This window comes from Coturnix japonica, chromosome 1 (assembly GCF_054131305.1).
Source record: "Coturnix japonica strain WE chromosome 1, WE-NBRP24, whole genome shotgun sequence".
Taxonomy (NCBI): domain Eukaryota; kingdom Metazoa; phylum Chordata; class Aves; order Galliformes; family Phasianidae; genus Coturnix; species Coturnix japonica.
This window is the reverse complement of record NC_140663.1, coordinates 121,515,872-121,534,559: the sequence shown is the minus strand read 5'-3', so window position 1 is coordinate 121,534,559 and position 18,688 is coordinate 121,515,872. Positions and strand designations below refer to the sequence as shown.

The following is an 18,688-nucleotide window of genomic DNA, read 5'->3' as shown; positions in this document are numbered from 1 at the left end:
TATTAGCAACCATATTGGGTGCATCAGTACAAATAGCTGTACTAATGAGATTAAGCATCAGAAACCAATGGCAATGTGAATCTAGGCACTGGGGCTAAAATATGGATAGAGATTCAACACATTGGACCTATCAATAAAACCAAACAGACTCTACTAAAAGCTTTACTGCTAGTTGGCATTAAAGGTTTAATTTGAAAGTACAGTTTTTTCTCATCTCACTTTCTAATGTGCTCTGGCTTAAAACTTCAGCCTGTCTTGTGTGCAGGTAATACCCATGTTTCTGTTTGCTGGATAATCTCTGCAAAGCCCCTGGCAGGCCACTCTGCATTGCCATGCTTGGCCTGTTCTCCTTGGTGAGCATGATTCAGCACTGGGAGGACTGGGTTTGTACCACAGGTGTTTTTCATGCCTCAGATTCTTAACGCAGGATGCCAAGGATGTTCTTGGTTTATGCTTTTATGACTTGAAGGGAAAAAGCTCTGTGTTGTAATCTTTCTTCTGATGAATTTCTACATATGGTAAAGCTCCGAAAGATATGTCCACTGCTGTGTTTTACTAAGAAAATTTTCTACAGTGAAAATGAAAGAAGTGACCTAGGGGTCTGCCTTTAATCATCAGGGGTGAAATCTGTCCCTGGGTAGGAAATTCATTCAAGGGTTAAGGGGAAATTAATTAATACCTAGACATGATGTGGACCTTCTTTTTGCAGTAAAATGCAACCTGTTGGTTCTACTGAAAAGTAACCAAAAGAAATTAACATCTATTGCCAGAAAACAACATTTTATTACTTCTAAGATTTTAAATTTGCAAGACTAAGGCTTCTCTTCCTGATTCCCTACTCTCTAGAAACTCAGTAACGTATTTAAAAAGCGATAACGATGTGACCTGTTTCCTTTTTCTTTATGTATTACTTTAATTTTTCCTCATGATTTCTATGAGGTAAAAAAGAAAATACATACATCCTCATTTTTTTACACGGCAGTAAAAGAATGTTAATTTTGCCATAAAGTGAAAAAGTAAATCACGTGCAGTTAAGAGCTCAAAAATAAACAAGCGTTTGTAGCCAGCTTACTTCCTTGCATAACTCTGTCATGACACAGCCCATAATTTCATAATTACCTACTGTTTTCTGGCAAACATCCTTAGGAATACTTTAGAGAGTTGTAAAAACTTTTCTTAGTGCCATTTTTCATAACATTCTAGCTCTAAAACCGAGCTGTCTTCACACTGAGATTCTCACAGAACATCACTGGCAAATACCTAGAAATGACGAGGCTGAACGGTGCCGTAGATCACAGAGGCTTTCTGTGGGTACAGATCATTCATCTCTTCAAGCTGAGTTGTTTCATTACCAGCCTACTCACAAACTGTTTCAGGGATCCTTTTTTTCTTTTTTCTCTTTTAGATTTAAAATAATTCATTTCATTTGGTTTTAAACAAATCAGATAAACCTAAAGGCATTTTACTTCAGTTAAAACTGAAGCAGTCATGCAGTCTCTAACGTTCATTACTTTAAAGTGGTTTTAAACCATTGCGTGTTTGTTTTTTTAAGTAGTTGTGAATTGCTTATGCAGACAGAGTCTACAATAACAAATAAGATACTGGTATTACACTTCTTCTTAATGAAACAAAGGAAGTAATGGATGGAGTCAGAATGTGTGATTTAGAAACAGAGTTAAGGCTTCAATGGATGTTTTCATATATTCTCTTACTTTTTCCAAGTGTGGCTTTTTCACCCTCAGTACTCTTTGTGACAGGAAAATGATGAGTTTCTCTTAGGTGATTTTCCAACTGAAGAGTCTTTCAACCTTAATTCTATTTTTATGTGTTTTACCTCATAATGGTAGTATAGTGCTTACAAAGATTACAAGGGTACTGTGATACTTAATTCAAGTTTGTAGAATACTTGGCAAATGAAAGACAGTGTGTACAATAAGCACTAAATGTTATTGTTTCAGGGCTTAAAGCAGGCAAAGCTAAAGACAATGGTAGCTTTGAAGAGCCCACTTAATATAAACACTAGATAACAGTAAATTGCACAGTTAAAGAAAGGTCTCCTTTACCGTTCCATGGGTATGCTTGCAGCTCAAGCAAAACTCAGTTCACAATCAAGAAATGATAGACTGCTTGGGGATAACTGGAGCAAACAGAGGGGCCCTGCTTACCTGCATCAGGTTCCTAAAGGCCACCCTGTGTTGCACAGAGAAGTGGCAAGTGCTGAGTCGTGCTCCTGAAGGCTTGATGAGGGGCAGTGGCAGCCCAGGTGGGCAAAATGACCTTGCAAAGTCTTCCAGAAGAACTTTGCCACTGGCAAGCCTAACATTTGCCACATAGCCACAAGGGACTGGACTCAGGCACTCTTCTCCCACTTTCCTGTCTTTTCAAGGCTCAGATCTGGGTCTGTTTTCCAAAGCTGTCGCAGCACAAAGCTGTGAGGTTACACACAAGGAACGGGTTGCCCAGAGAGGTTGTGGATGCCCCATCCATGGGAGCATTCAGGGCCAGGCTGGATGTGGCTCTGGGCAGCCTGGTCTGGTGGTTGGCAACCCTGCACATAGCAGGGGGGTTGAAATGAGATGATCTTTGAGGTCCTTTTCAACCCAGGCCATTCTATGATTCTATGATCTAGTTCCAACCCCTCTGCTGTAGGGAAAGCTGCCACCCAACAGATAAGCTGCCCAGGGCCCTAACTGACCTGGACTTGAGTGCCTCCAGGGATGCATCAGAAACTGAGATTCAGACGGTTTGTAAGGCAGAAACTGGGGGAGCAGTGTCAGTCCTGCTGTAAGTGAAGATCGGGTTTGTGACCACTTGAGGAACCTAAACATCCATAAGTCCATGTGTTCCATTGAGTTGCATCCCAGAGTCCAGAGAGAATTGGCTGATGTAGTCTTCAAGCCACTCCTGATGATATTTGAAAAGTCATGGCAGTCAGGTAAGGTCCATGGTGAATGGAAAATGGCAGTGTCACACCCATTTTTAAGAAGGATAGACAGGACAACTCAGAGAACTACTGTCTGGTTAGCCTCACCTCATTAGTGAGGAAGATCATGGAACAGATCCTTCTGGAAGCTGTGCTAAGGCACATCAAAGAGAGGGATGTGATTCAGGACTACCAGCATAGCATTTTTAAGGGTAGCTTCTGACTGACCAACACAGTGGCCTTCTATGATGTAACTGCATCAGTGGACAAGGGAAGAGTCCCGGATATTATTTATCTGGATTTCAGTAAGGCTTTTGACATGGCCCCACATAACAGTCTTCTCTCCAAATTGGAAAGATATGAATTTGATGGGTGGACTGTTCAGTGGATGAGGAACTGGTTGTGAGACTGCAACCAAATAGCAGTGGTCAGTTCAATGTCTGGATGGAGATCAGTGACAAGTGGTGTCCCTCAGGGGTCAGTACTGAGGTCAGTGTTCTTTAATATCTTTGTTAATGACATTGATGTACTGGCTGGTGTCCACTGTGTGCAGGGATGGTGTCTTAGGAAAGCTGCAGGGATTTCAAATGGAGAGTGTGTCCAGTGGGATATCTCTACTGAATTATTCAGTGATTTTGAACAGACCATCAGCACATCATTTCTTCCTCTTCTCTTATCTCACTTTGGTTTTGAAGAACATTTTGGATCAAATCATTCAAACATTAGCACTGCAAGGTGTCAAAAAGGAAAGGAAATCACCTCTATATAATACTGACAGATATTCTTGTCCTCAAAAATTTCTGTCAATTCACAGATACTTAAATTCACCAGTTGAAAGTGCTGTTCTATAGCAGTTTTGAGAAGGCTGAACTACGTGCTTTATCATTTCCAAGACAACCTCTACCTCTGTACTGTGAAAGCTTTGTGAATTCATTTTTACTATGGATTAAGTCCCAAAGTTATCTAGTAATTTGTCTAAGTGGTGCAGCCCTGGTTCTCCAGATCTCTGCTCACCTGTGCTGGCATTTCTACCAGCACCCAAGCTGCAGTGCCAGCACTCTTCCAGGCTGAGACAGAATCCAAATGCCACTCTGTAGGATGACCTTTCTGAAACATCAATGTCTTTTTAACGTGGAAGTATTAAAAGATCATGTGGAAACTTAAGGAGGGTAGGGAAGAGAGGCCTTATGCACACTTCAGCCTCACCCTGCTAGGAAGACAGCCAAGATACAGAAATAGGGTAGCATTTTCAGATTTGCAGATAGAGCCATAACCTATGAGATTTTGATGAGCTGAAAAAAAAAAAAAAAAAAACCCTTCCAAAATAAAGAACATGAATTCCACTTTAGGTATATTTTAGGTGTGAGTCTGAACAATGTGTTTTATCACCCTGTCTGACTGGCATTTTTGCCAGCATAATAACCCAGGTAACTACAGCCTCTCTCCCTTGTTTTGGGCCCATTTTATCTGGCTAGAGCATATCATTCTGAAAAACATCTTTTCTTGATCTGCAAACTTTAAGGAATAAAGACTAAGTGCCATGTACTAGCAGTGAAAAACCAGCTCATGAGACGTTATTCTTTACCTAAAAATGCTTTGTCTGTTTCTAGTCATTGGTTTGTGATACAAGAAGCTAGTAGCTGTCTAGAAGTAAGTTTTTTAAGAGTCATGTTAGAAATAGGGGTTTGTTTGAGGGGATTTCCCTCACTTTGAAGATGCTCATGTATTCAAGAGTAGTTCCTCTTTCTCTAACGGCACTGATCTCTGTAAGTCTGTCATCTTTTTACAACTTCTGTCTGTTTCTAGTATTTTTGAAGAAATGTGTACAGAAGAAACAGGCTGTTCCAGCATCAGCCTCACAAATGGAACTGTGCTGTTCCTCCCTTTTACAAACACACAATGACTGAAAAAGTTTTTTTTGTGTGAGAGCATGAGATATCAGGAGGATATTTTCAGTTGCCAATGCACTGGTGATCTCTAACTCCTTTTTAGGTCTAGTGTTTCATTTTGCCTGAAGTATCTGTTGTTCTCCATTCATAGATATGAGTTTGTCCATGTTCAGCTCTGTACATGTCGGTACTCTTAGCTGAACTGGTCTCTGTCAGCTTCAGCCACCGCTTTGTGCAGCTGCACTCCTTCTAGGATAAGAATCATCAAGATTTAATATCTTTCTGTCAATTCAGATCTAGGAGGTACATGAGCAGCCTTGAGAACAGATGGTTGAATTCTCCTACACTGAAGCATGCAGTGCTACACTGATTTCTTAATCTCATTCAGAATAAATGCCTTGTATATGAACAGATTCCGCGAGTTGTCAGAGCATCATAAACAAAATTGTTTGCTAATTACAGTCAGCCACATCCATGCAAGGTTGTCCAGGCAGGATTTACAGGCTGCTTTGCCTTGCAGAACCTGTATATGCTACAAAAGGGAAAAGGGAAGGAGAGCAACTGCCTTGGTGTTCAGATTCACAGCTTGAGGTCCCAGCGTCCTGTAATAAACATTTAGCACATTTCTTCTAATGTTGTTAAGAATGTTGCATTTCATGCAGTGTCTTTCCATAACATAGCACACTGTCACTGCTGTACTACCCATACATTTGTGAAGCTTAAAATATTCAATCAGTTGGCTGTGCAAGCGGAGCTAAAATTATAGATTCACACCCACTGATGAGTCTCCACTACAGATGCTTAAAAGCATTCTTTATATGAGCCCTTGGGCTCCCAGGGACTGTGTGAACTTTTTGGGCACTCCAGTCCTCTTAAGCTGTTTTTACTAGTATGATAGACTGGGTCAATCTGATGTCCTGTTATTTGACCTTCTGTCCGGGGAATGAATCAGGACCACCAGTGTACCTATCTGAATGCTTTCAGCTTCACACAGGACAAGAATCCTGAAAAGAAAGAAAAAAAGTATAGTTTCATAAAAGTGGATTTTATTTTTTTTTCCCTACAAATCTTGCTTTCATTACCTCCTTGCATTCAGAAGCATATTTTTGTCTGGATAAAGGAATGTTTGTATTTGAACATTACATGCATTTGTGGCAAATATATTTCAGCATTGCTAAATATTTACCATGGCAGTATTTTTGTCTCCTCCAAACCACAGATATTTTTTGTAGTAAATGTGCCTGTTTCGTAGCTTTCTTCTGTTCCTTTGTCCATATTAGTACAATCATCTGTCAAATACAGTGTAAGACCCTAACCAGTGTCTTGTTTTCTGTCGCCAATAGCCTACGTTTTAATTTCTTGAAATGTTTCCAGGGAAGTCCTGAAGCTGCTACTGTTGCTTTGTTAGCTGACTGCAGAATTAGCATGCTAGTTATCATCTCTGCAAATGTCAACTATGTGCACTTTTTCATTATTATTTGAAATCATGCAGGGATCTGGACCTTGAAGTATCCTAGGTCTCTTACCTTCCTCTTTCTCCTCCCCCCACTCCCAAGAGGCAGCTATTCATCTTCATTAGCCACTTCTGTTAGCTTGCTGCCAACTGAGACCAGAAAACTAGCTGCATCAGTCTTGCATGGCAATTCAGGAATTAGAATCCACAGTCCTTGGGTGCAGGAGGTTAATGCACTAATAAAGATTGCACCTTGATTAACCACATCATCTCAGCTTGCCCAGGCAAGGCTGGTTCTCAGTTTGTCATATCACATGGCCCAGTGCATTCATTTAAAAACATAGCCTCCTAACTAAGATCACAGATAGATCACAGATTCATCTCACAAACCAGAGGAGATTTTTATTATTATTATTATTATTTTTTATTATTTTTATTTCAGTGAAGAATATTCTTAAGTTTTTAAGGAAACCTCCTACATTCTGTTCTATGGTATACCTGTAGGGCTACATGTTGTATCTTTCCTGATAGAGGTAAGAAATCTTTCTGGCTTTAACTCAGATATAAGAGATCATGGCACAGTTTATACTCTAGTTAACATTTGCTCTTAGATTTAAGCCACCACTCTCTTGGGTATCTTCCCCTGGCCTTATCAGTTCATTTGTACCACATAAACGAACAATTTGAAAGACTCTATTAAAAAATTATAATTACGCAGTGAAGGACCTAAATAAATCAGTCCAGTGAATGGCTGAAGCTTTTTCTTTTTTAATGTTTATCTGTCCTAGATTGTTGAGCCTTGACTAAATGTTGTGGGTTATTTGCAGGATGGTTCCACTAAAGCAGTGATAACTTACTCCAAACAGAAACAAACTGCATAGGCATTTGTGATTTGCTATAGAGTAACCTGATCCACAGATCATGTTACAAATGTTCATGATTTGGAGTGCTTTAGTTTTGTTGATACCAAACATCTGGAGATTTAATGCTGAACACATTCTTTAATAGTGCAGTCTGAAAAACCTGACCTTCTCACTTTACAAGGGCCTACTTTTCCTTTCTTATCCTTTCTTTTTCTTTCCCTTTCTTTCCCTCCCTTTCTCCTTTCTTTCCCCTTCTCCTTCCCTTCCCCTTCTCCTTTCCATTTCTCTTTCCCTTTACTTTTCCCTTTCCCTTCCTCTTTGTGAGTCTGAAGAACCAAGCACAACACAGATGACACAGTCAAAGGCTTCACAATTGCTTGTGTTTCCTTAAAACAAAACAAAAAAAACCCTCCTTGACAGACAGTCTCTCCAGTGAGCTCTATATCTTTAAATATTATGTTGATTAAATCCATTCAAAGGAACTCATATAACATGAAGCACAGTCTGTTTGAAGGGTCCCAGGATGGGAGAAAAAAGAGAAATGCTGTAGCATGTATTTCCAGCAGGTTGCTATGAAAAAAAAACATGACTTCTAGAAATCATTGGATCTGGAATAGAGAAGACAAAAAGTTGCTGACTGGGACTCAGTGTTGAACCAGCATCCAGCTCAATGCATCTGATATCCTTAAGACTATTTTCTGTTTTTTCTCAGAGAGCTTGCAGTAGTTCCTTTATTCCATCCTCCAGTCAGAGCGTAGCTGAAACCGTGTTTGTCACTTACCTAAAGATTAGAAAGTGTTTGACACCATATGTGACATAAATATTAACTATAGATCAAAACTTGCCTAAGAAAGAGGATAGGAAGGAAGTAAAACAGTAAAGAATGGAAGCTGAAAAATGGTAAGGTGTTTTGTTGGGTTATGGTAGTTCTGAATAACCTGTTGCCAGAAGGACAGTGACAAAATAAAAGATGTTCAAGTGGGATGAAGAAAATTATCAAGTGCTGAAAGGAAAATAAAGAATTTACAAGGAAGAAAAAGGGGTAAGTTGATGTAGTTTGTGACATCTTAAAGAGACAAGAGGAAACAGCTTTATCTCACTATTTTACAAATGTGCATTGAGGCCCGGGTTAGAAAAGTCACAACACTAGCAGATATAAGAGGAATCAATTTTTAAAAGTGAAAATTTGATATTTCACGTCATGAGAACCTTATCACAATGAAATGCTGTCAACTTCAGTGTAGTCTGCAAAAGTTTCATTGTCAGACTCTTTGCTTTGGATATTAGACACTAAAATCATAGCCACATTGTCAGCCAATGGCAGTGTAACTTCAATGAATTGAAAAGGATTCTTGTCAACTGACAGCGCTTAGAGAGAGTCTCCTGTGCAAAGAAAAAAAATAAACTATCTTAGGAAGAGAGAGGAGAGCAAGAAGATAAGAAGTTTTCCAGCTGTGTCCTGTGGTCCTTGGTAAGCGGTCTTGGGAAGCTCTGTGTTAGCTTTGCATTGCCCCTCTTTCCAGATGACAAAATATATCCACTGCCTCCCTAAAAGCTGCTTTATAGTGTAGGTGACTATAAAGAAAGCACTTCTGCAGTCCCTGTGCACTATCCAGCAGAGTATTTGCAAATGAAAATTGCATATCACCAATCCCCTATAATTCCTGTGACATGTCAGTAGAGCTGTGGATGAGTCTGAGCCAGCTAAGATAATTTTCAAAAGGGATTTGACAGGGTCCTTTATGAGATGCAACAAAAAAATTCTTAAATCATCCTCAGTGAGAGACAAAATATTATGAATCAAAAATTGGGTAGGTGAACACACACACAACCGGAGGATTAAACAGTCAATTTTCTTAATGGACCTACGATAAGTTCCAGTTATGGCAGCAAATGAACAGAGTAATACATGTGGCAAGAATTTAAATTTAGATGAGGCTGAATTCACTACTTGTTTTTAATTACAGGTTTCTTTCAGTCACTTCAACCATTCCTGGAATCATACACCACACAGCAAGACTGACAGCACTAGAAAAACAGCATTGACTTCCATCTGGAGTAAATACTATTATTTAACTCTGGATAGAGCATTTCCTGAAAAATTACCTACAAGCTAGGGTTAGAAGCCTCAAACAAAACACAACCAAGCAGTCATTAATCCACGAGAAATGTCTCATTACTTAATTGTGGCTGCAGAAAATACATGTAGAGCAAGGATACACAGTACTGTAGATTTCTTTATCTGAAGGCTTTCAGTTCACTGAGAAGAAAAGCCAAGTTTGTGTGCTGGCTGAGATCAACTAGGCTTAGAGCTTCATAACTCGCAGAGCTGGACATTTACGTATAGCTGCTGAAAGCTGATTTACGATGGGCAGAGACAAGTGTGGTCACAGAATTCCAAAGTGTAAGTGAAACATGCCAACACCACCACCACAAAGATGTCAGCTGGGAGCAGCATTGCTGTAACCCTCACAGGGAGATGCACACATTAATAAAAAGGGTCAGTCAGAGGTCTGCTCAGATTTGTGACCTGTTGCAATCTGCATGTCCCTCCCACTGGGTGCCTCCTCTGCTGTCCCCTTGTACACCAGGTCCCTGCAGAGGTAACCTCTGCTGGTCTCCACTATCCCAGGCCACCTGAGCCATCACTGCGGTATATCTGGTGGCAGGAGGAGGAGGGTGATTGCTGCTGTCTCAGCTAGGCCATCCTGAAGCTGGGCACATGTGCTTATCCACAGTTATCCACTTCTCACAGGGTTGGTCTCACTGTTGAAAGGCGACAGGATGAGGTAAAATGGCCTCAGGTTGCGCCAGGGTAAGTTTAGGTTGGATATCAGGACAACCTTCTTTACAGAGAGGGTTGTTAAGCACTGCAAAAGGCTCCCCAGGGAGGTGGTTGAGTCACCATTCCTGGATGTGTTTAAAAACTGTTTGGATGTGGTGCTCAGGGACATGATTTTGGGTTTTGGTTGGACTTGATGATCTTTGAAGTCTTTTCCAACCTGAGTTATTCTACGATTCTATGATTCTATTTGTATCTAAGCAGTCCAGCTAGGACTTAATTCTTCTATCTAGAAATGCTTTGCACATTTCTGGACCCCAAATGGCACTCAGTGGTTCCTTTAGCTAACTCTGTCCAGACTCAAAGGTTAACATAACCAAATTGGTAGAAAGATGTAAACCTGATTAAAGTTAGCCCTTTATCTTATAAGGGCTGGAACACTATTCAGTGCAAGATGCTTCAGAATTATTTTTTGTTTAGTTTATGACTAAAAAAAACCAAAAACCTGCATTTGATGCAGAGTTAATTTTTTTGTGACTTTCATCAGTACACTTCAAACCTTATTTTCAGTCTGGTGACTACTTTATGCCGATCCCAAGCGCCAGAGGCAGATAGGGTAGCTGACCTCGAAAGAGAAGCTGTGCTTGAAATTTTATTTTAATGCTAAAAGCTGAATCCTTTTTGTTTAGTTAGACAGTTGCTTCTTGGTCTTACCATTTCAAGCATTTCACACCACGTACTGAAAAAAGATCTTGATGTAATCACACACCACCATGCCTTTAATCTGTATCAAATACCTGCAGATAGAGTCTAAAATCAGAATGGTTGGTGCACAAGGACATATTCTTCACTTGTTTTTGCTTGCCATTGAAGTTGCTGGAAACCTCAATTTTTTCTCCTATTTTTTTGTGATCCTTTTCTTGGCAATCAGAAGGAGGCTGTGCCCATAGTTAAATATTTCCCTTTCCAAAAAATATTTTACTGGATTTAAAACTTATCACTTGACGGTTTGTGGATATTTTTCATGTAGTGTTTTCCAATTATATATATATATGTGTGTGTGTGTGTATGTATGTATATGCATATATATATATGTATATATATACCTATTTCTAATCTGATTTCATTTCCAAATCGTCTGAAATCCAAATGGTAGCAATATACACATCATACGAATAGAATTCATCATGTTATTCTGAGAAAATCACATTCTGATCTTCGTGATAATAGCAGTTATTAACCGTGGCAAGTATCAGTGATATTTGTACAACTTTGTGTCAGAAATGGTTACATTAAATTTAAATTATATAGAAAACTTTATTATGTACCACAACTGCAAGTATAAAGGGAAGGGAGCGGAAGAGAAGCTAGCTGAAAAAAAAAAAAAAAAGAGAAGAAAAAGAAAAAAAAAAAAAGAAAAAAAAAGACTATTAGGGCCATTTTTCATTGAAGTGTGGATGAGAAATAATCTTGGAGAAAAGAAGAAATGAAAGATTTTGATGTGTCAAAAAGAAAGGTCACCCTTATTTTTAATCAGCCTTCTCATCCTTTCCATGGATGAAGGTATCATTGTCAGACTTGGGCAGGCAAGGTGGGAGGGAAGAGTTCTGCTAACAGATTGGTTTCTTCACGGCACATAGCAGACCTCTCAGAAGATGTTTCCGTGAAGGTGACAGTGGGGGTCAGCCGCAGTATAACCTACAGGAACTGCTGTCTGGGCAAATGGAAATCATAAGCACCGAGCAGTGTATTTCACAAGTAGGATGGCTTTAGGTCAAAACCACTAGATGTTCCCATCCCAGTCTGGCTGGCCCAATTCTTGATGGAGGTAACATAAGACATCGCCCTTCAAAAGAAGGGGCCACGTGCTTATTTCTTAGTCATGTTTTGAGGCTCGGCACTTCAGATTGTTGGGAAAAGCACTTTGGGAATGGAGTTTTACAGGTGAAAACGCCTTTGGTCTGTGCACACAGCACTTCATTTTCTAGAAAGTAAGCAAATGATTGTGTGAAAGAAAACAGAGAAAAATGGATGAGAAACAAATCCATTTTTAGATCACAGCCCTAGGATTAAATGTCACTATTGCAACTCTGCTTTCTGCCTATTTACTGTCATAAACTCTTACAGTAGGAATATTTCTCAGTATGTAATTCATTCATCTTTTGAAAAGAATAGCACTTACTCCAGGTACTTGTAGCAATAGGTCTGCTCCCTTCCAAATGGCAAGCTGCTTAACAGTGTTTCAGCTTGCCTGTGTTTAAAGAACTTACTGTACATTAAAACATACTACATAGTGCTATTGCTGCCACTTACCAGATAAGCAAGTCATAAGATGAACAGTCTACCTCAAATAACTGAAAAGCAAAATGGTTCTGATACTGAAACTGCAAACCAGATGATGCTCGGATTAGAGGTATCCACATAGATTACTGAAGTCTAATAAATCATGTCATTTTTTCCCCTCAAATAAAATAAAAGAATGCAGTTTTTATTAGAAAATAAACTGTTTATCAAGAATGCTTTAAAGGTGACATTTATTACTAATAAACTGCTTTGAAAGAGCTGAACTGCTCATTGGCAGAAGAGGCAGAGACTTCCTTCTGTGTGAAAAATGCACCATGCTTGCAGGGTCAGGAAGCACTTCCATCAGCACTACCAAAGGGTGGGCGATAGGTTCACCCACATCTTTCTTCAACCAAGAACATTCCTCAAACAAGAAATGACTCATGGAAATCCAACTCTGGTTTTATTTTGGGAGTGATCATAGATCTCAGCATATGCCCTTGGAATATTGCTCAGAAGCCATTCCAGAGTCAGATAATGGTAGCAAAAGCCAGGAAAGCATCTGCTAGGCAAACTCTTGATAGTGTCAGCAAGCCTGCTGCTTAAGGAGGATGTGGTTTCCTCTTCAGTTCTTGAAACTTGTGGGTTGACTCTTCGGGGTTGTCGTGCTCCACACTGCTTCTCATATTAACTCCGTTAAGTTGCTGTGTACCAAATATTATGGCTGTTGCTGTTGAACATGTCAAAAAAACATGTCCATCCTACAGCAGCCTACACAAGACAGGAATATGAAGCTTCTCTCTTAACAAATCATCTCTCATCTGAAGTGTTTAATTCACACTTTAGCCCCCTCCTTCCCAAATTCAGACTTGCTTTAGAGACTAACTCATCCATCCCTTACTGGTAATAGCATTGAAGGTGAGTCTGCCAGCTACCTGAGTCTGGGTCAGAAAAGGCTGTGTGAGAGTCTAAGCTACATGCATCTCTTCGCTATTAAAAGATGTATTTTGAAAACACACGGGAAGAAGGCAAAGGTGGAGAGCAGCGCACTTCATTTAGAGCTTGTTGCATGGCCGTGACCTGCAGAACACAAACAAGTGGCAGTTATGAGCTTATTCCATTCCTTTAATATAAAAAAGAAAATTGTAGGAATTAACCACTGGGCAAGTTCAAAGTGTTAAACATTTATCATTCTGACCTTGTCTGTGAAATCTATTTTGTGATTAGTCCATAGGATGTACCTCATTACTTGATCATAAACTGAGATTTCTGTTCCCATACTGCAAAAACAAAAATCCTCTATTATTCTCAACAGGCAGAATACATCTCATGATTAAAATGTGGATGCTGATTGTCAGAAAAATCAAACTTCTTGCACTTAAGATACATTAACTATTCAGGAAAATGAAATGGTGCTTAAGAACTGCTCTCAAGAGTCTGCGATAAAAATCAATGTAGCTCATGTATTATCTAGGTTATATGTAAACTGGGCATTTCCTAGAAGTTACAGTAACTTCTGTTTTCCTCTACCCAGATATCCATGCTAGTGATATACTATTATTTTTTTTCCTATTCCATTGAACTTCTAAATACAGTTTGCTATGCAATATTGTTTTTCAGGAGATGACCCATTCATGGCCTCCACCACTGTCAGCTATTCACACACCAGGGAAGGCAGAGCAAAGCAAGTTTCCCTTTCCAAACAAGGTAAGAGATGTAAGAGCCTACACCTTTAAATATGACTTTATGAGCTCTGGTTAAGTATGTGAGGGCTCTGGACTGAGGCTGATGCAGTGCTGATAACCTTGGCCACGTGTGTGTCATCATCCTCTGGCTTTTCCCTGCTTACAGACTCTGCATCAGTACATGGTCTTGTTTGCATATTTTCTGGCCCTCACATGTTGGTCACAGCTTCCTTGCCATAGGGAAAAAATACAGGCATCCCTGGTGGGGTATCCAGATATGGTGACTCTTGTGGGCACTTGCTGAGTCTCCTGACTGAGGCACTTGCTGAGGCTTCAGAGCACAGAGAGCTGCAGTAAATCAAGAAGCTCCTGCTTATCCCCTTGCTTCCACTTCACTTGGCTTCAATTAAGCCATCAAGGGCTGAGACAGACTTTGCTGATCCACTGACCTACATATCTGGGGGCTGATGAGTGGGCAGACATGCCCTGCCACCAAGTTGGCTTTGGGAATAGATTTGCTCCAGAGGCAGAGTCCAGTGCAGTGATGCCCGGAGGACCCACAGAAGCATTTGACAGTAAAGTATTTGCCTGTTCAAGTCCAGGAGCAGGGGACCACAGCGTCCTTGTCCCAAAGAACCAGTGCCTCTGTTTCTGTTGATGGTCCTTTGAAACCAGCTCCATCCACTACTGTATGTGTATCACAGGAAACATATAGTGTAGCACAGCGAAGCTTATGGGGAAACCACATTGTTTGTACTTGGTAAATCAGGAGGGAAGGAGGTCAGCTTTTCTATGCAAATGCCAATAAAAATTTCTCATGGTATCATCATATACAGTTTATATGCCACAAGCATTTGTCATGAAGTATCCAAGCTTGAAAGATAATACTGATGCTGTTTTTAGCCTTTTTACTGTTAAAGCAACTTCCTTTGGTAACTGTTAGTCCATTCTTCAGAATTTAGTGAATAGAATGATTATAACCACAAAGCCAAGAAAACATCAGGGTTTGCCTACAGTAAAACAGCTTTGCCATGGATGATAGTGTCATTAATTTGAAGTACCAGGGGTGTTAACCAAAACAGCTCTGGCATGTTATAAAAGAAAAAAAGAAGGAAATAACTCACTGCCTTTGCTCAATGAAGACAGACAGTTGATTGAAGGTGGTAGGTGGACTATAGGCTTCTTAAGTTAAAGTAAGTCCAGCAGAAGATGAATCAGTGACTTACCAGCCAGTAAAATGTTCAGATGTGAATGACAAAACCAAAGTGGTGTTTGCAGTTCAGCAGTTTCTGCCACAATTATTACCATGCAATGTGTTTGTATAGCATGTGTGCAGATGCATATGGTCAAGTTATGCCCCTATCAGCATATGTATGTGACCATCATGAATGCACTTCCTCACTAGTAAATGTATTGTGATAAATATAGGAGTAGCAGAACCATGGACTATAGGGCTAAGATATGTGAATAATGGCTGATATTGACTTTCTCATCTTCTCTCTGCCTGTTCATCCATCTCTGTGGGAAATAATCCGATAGCATGAACTGCAGAGCTGTTTCAAAGATCAACCATTCATTTTTAAAATGCCTTTTCTAGTTGGTTGCCTTTTCTCCTACCAAAGTAGAATTCCCATTTTATTTAAGCATAGGATCGACAAGATTTTGTCTAAGGGTATATGCACATACTTTAGTAATATAATGACGCCAACACTTTGTTCTGTCCTTGGTGGCCTACATAGTCAGAAAATAGAGTGCTTTACACAAGATAGAGAAGAAATACCTAGAAGTACATTTTCCTCTTGGAAAAACCCTGCATTGCTGGCCATAAAATGTGATAAATTTAGACACTGTATCTTCTTAATATTTTTAAATAATTAAAATGTATTTCTTTCACCTTTTCTGGACCCAAACGTTTGCAGGCTCAAGAAGGCATCTGCTTTTCAGGCTCCAAAATGCAAATAATGATTTCCTATTTTTTTAGTCATGTTTTCAAAATATTCATAAGCTAAGAACTGCTTCTCACGTAGTGTAGCGGAAAAATCTTCTTGGATCTCACAGGAGAGAACTCCATAACTCCTAGGAAGCTTCCCTACTGATAAGCTACATAGCTGTTTCAAGATGAAAACTAAGAAATAAAGTACGACCACACACTACGCTGTGTGAATAGAACATTACTCAGAAAGATAGTCCTGTCAGTCAAGCAGTGGCCAAGGACAGCGAAGAGGCTAAAAGGCTAAATTTGGGTCACTGTCTCTTTCTCTCCATCTCTCCTTCTCCATGAAGTGAATGATAATGTGACTTCATTTCCAGCCTTTATGGAAGTGTTGAGACATCAGTTCAGATCATTTGCAAAGCATCTTCCAGACTTACTCTGTAGGAGTAGATAGGCTACAATCCTTTGATAGAAATTATTGCCAGATATAAAGATATTCACAATCATAGGAATGAGAAAGAGAATCTTGTAAGACCCTTACCTTTCTGCAAGGATACAAATCATTCTTACTTTTCTGTCTATAAGAAATGAGTGCCAGTATCATTAGTCTCTGTATCTACCAAATTACTTTTCACCTATGACTCAAGTAATCAGTGATCTGACAGTTTGAAACTTGAAATTTATTAATTAGGCTATTAAAGTTGCAAAGGCCACAGGAACTATAGCTGGACTTACTATGAAATCTGTCTAGAAATAAAAACTAATAACTGAGTTTTGTATATCACAAATACAACAGGATTGCATTTTTGAAACCGTGCATGTGGATAGGCCCAGCCATATAACTCTACATGCTCTGCAGATGGGAGGGTGTATGTGCATATGCTATACATGTAAACAAAATCAGACCTCACTAATGCTGGAGGTCTGCATTAATCCACAGGAATGGAAGGAAAACCAGTGTCAAGTTTGAAGTGCTTGCTACTGCCCAGTAGGTTTTCCAGTACAGTGCTGCTGGGTGAGCGCATGCAGAGAACTGTTCTTTATGTAACAGAGGGCGTAAAGTTGCATTTCAGTGTTATCTTTGAATTTTCTTTCTCTGTGGAATTAATTTGTGTTCTTGAATTTAGTAGGAAGGAGCAATGATTGTTTCTTTATGCCTTGTTTTTCAAAGCTTAAGGATAATTGAATCAGTGTGTGAGTTGACAGCCTGCATGTACTTTCGTCTCTCCAATCTCTGTCACACTTTGTTATGAACAAATGGCTAGGCATTATTTGATTGTAATTTTATTAAATACATCTTAATAAATAAACTTTAAATGAATAATTAAATTTGGTAAATAAGAGCTCACTTGATGCTTGTGTGAATCAGCTTTCATGTTCAGACATTAATTCTCTACTCCAGCATGAAGGAAAAAATGCTGTTATTTCTGCTGCTACCTTTGCTCTCTTTTTTCATTTTTACTGTGGTTTCATGTCTGGAAAGTTTGATCAGGTGTTTGATTTCTGTTTATGTGTGTGTGATATTATAGGATCAGCCATCATTTTGTTTCTTGGGAATTAATTTATCCACCCAGGGAAAATTGCTATCTTGTCACAAAAGTATGGATTGATTATTCTCAGAAGCTAAATTATAATAATACTGTTGTCTTTTCAGTGCCCAACTCATTTACTTTTTCCTTTCTTGTTGATTTTAACAAGATGAAGTAAATGCATTAGAAAAAAAGAAAAAAGAAAAAACTCCAGAAGTGAGGACTTCACCTCCTTTTTAAGTTACACAAAGATATTTTTTTTCCTACCTCAGTAAGAATCTTCTCCACTTCACAGCAGTATTTTTATTAGCCTTTTTATTTGGAAAAACTGGCTGAAAATGAAGAAATTTCTTATAAAGAATCAGTTAAAAGAAGTGAAAATGTTACAACTCCCGTGTTTTGCAAATGTGAAATCTGAGGCACAGCACAGTCAGTGGCAAAGGAAAGATACCATAATAGACAGTTAAAAGGGGAGGGTGCATTCTTTCTGAAGCTGATGAAAATGTAAAAGAGTGAACATTTTCCTTGCTCAACAGTTTTGAATAATCTCACAAACTCAGGATATCTCCATCAAATAATTCTCTTCCCCAGAACAGAAAACAATTTCCCCACCTATAGTTATAAAAATTCACTACTCCAGAAACTGACTGTACTCTAAGAGCCTACTTCTACTGGCAGCCTGGTTGACTACCAGAATAACACTTAAATTCAACTGTATGTATCATTACAGTCCAAAGTTGGGAGTTTCAAATAATTGAAAAATTATTGTTAGCATATGAAACCTGGTACAGATATTTTTCTACTGTAGATGAAGATAGGAACTCCTACTACTTGTCCCAGAATTTGATTTCTCCCATGTCAGGTACATACGGTGTCACTGAACTGCAGATGTATGTCATGCCATAGAATCTGTACATATTAAAGCCATGTAGTCCAGAATCTTCACTCCAAAGCAAATAGCGCAGCTGGAGAGGATCTGACCAGCCAGGCCTTGGAGACCTCAAAGTCCTCTGTTCAGCCAACCTCTATCTGGAGATGCCAAACACTTGGACCCTGCAGCCCCTAAGCCATGTTTCTACAGAATCCAGCAGTAAAATTTTAGCTTGACCAAGTCCTCTTATTCTTGAATTTTCTGAGCACTTGCAGTGCCTTTTCTCAGATCTCTACCAGGGAGTTTTTGATGGGAGGTACCTATGTGAGGCCTAGTGAACAAGTGAAAAGATGGCACAGACAGAAGTTGGTTAAAGAGTGAAAAGGAGATATATTTTAAGCATGCACTCCTGGTTTTGAATTTGCATTTATTTATTTTTTTCCTAAAATTTAAGAACCAGACACTAGATATAGTTGA

General features: G+C 39.3%; 1 protein-coding gene across 8 annotated transcripts in view; it reads left to right on the top strand.

Moving 5' to 3' along the window:
- The window catches only part of AFF3 (ALF transcription elongation factor 3), a 305,750-nt gene that overhangs the window by 170,972 nt on the left and 116,090 nt on the right, over positions 1-18,688 (top strand). For all 8 annotated transcript variants that reach the window (XR_014941034.1, XR_014941035.1, XM_085533184.1 and 5 more), the window contains one exon: positions 13,814-13,900. Coding sequence is in view for 6 of the 8 variants with exons in the window: in XM_085533184.1 (XP_085389310.1) it covers positions 13,814-13,900 (87 nt within the window). In the remaining 2 variants the exon portion in view is untranslated. The remainder of the gene's footprint in view (positions 1-13,813; positions 13,901-18,688) is intronic.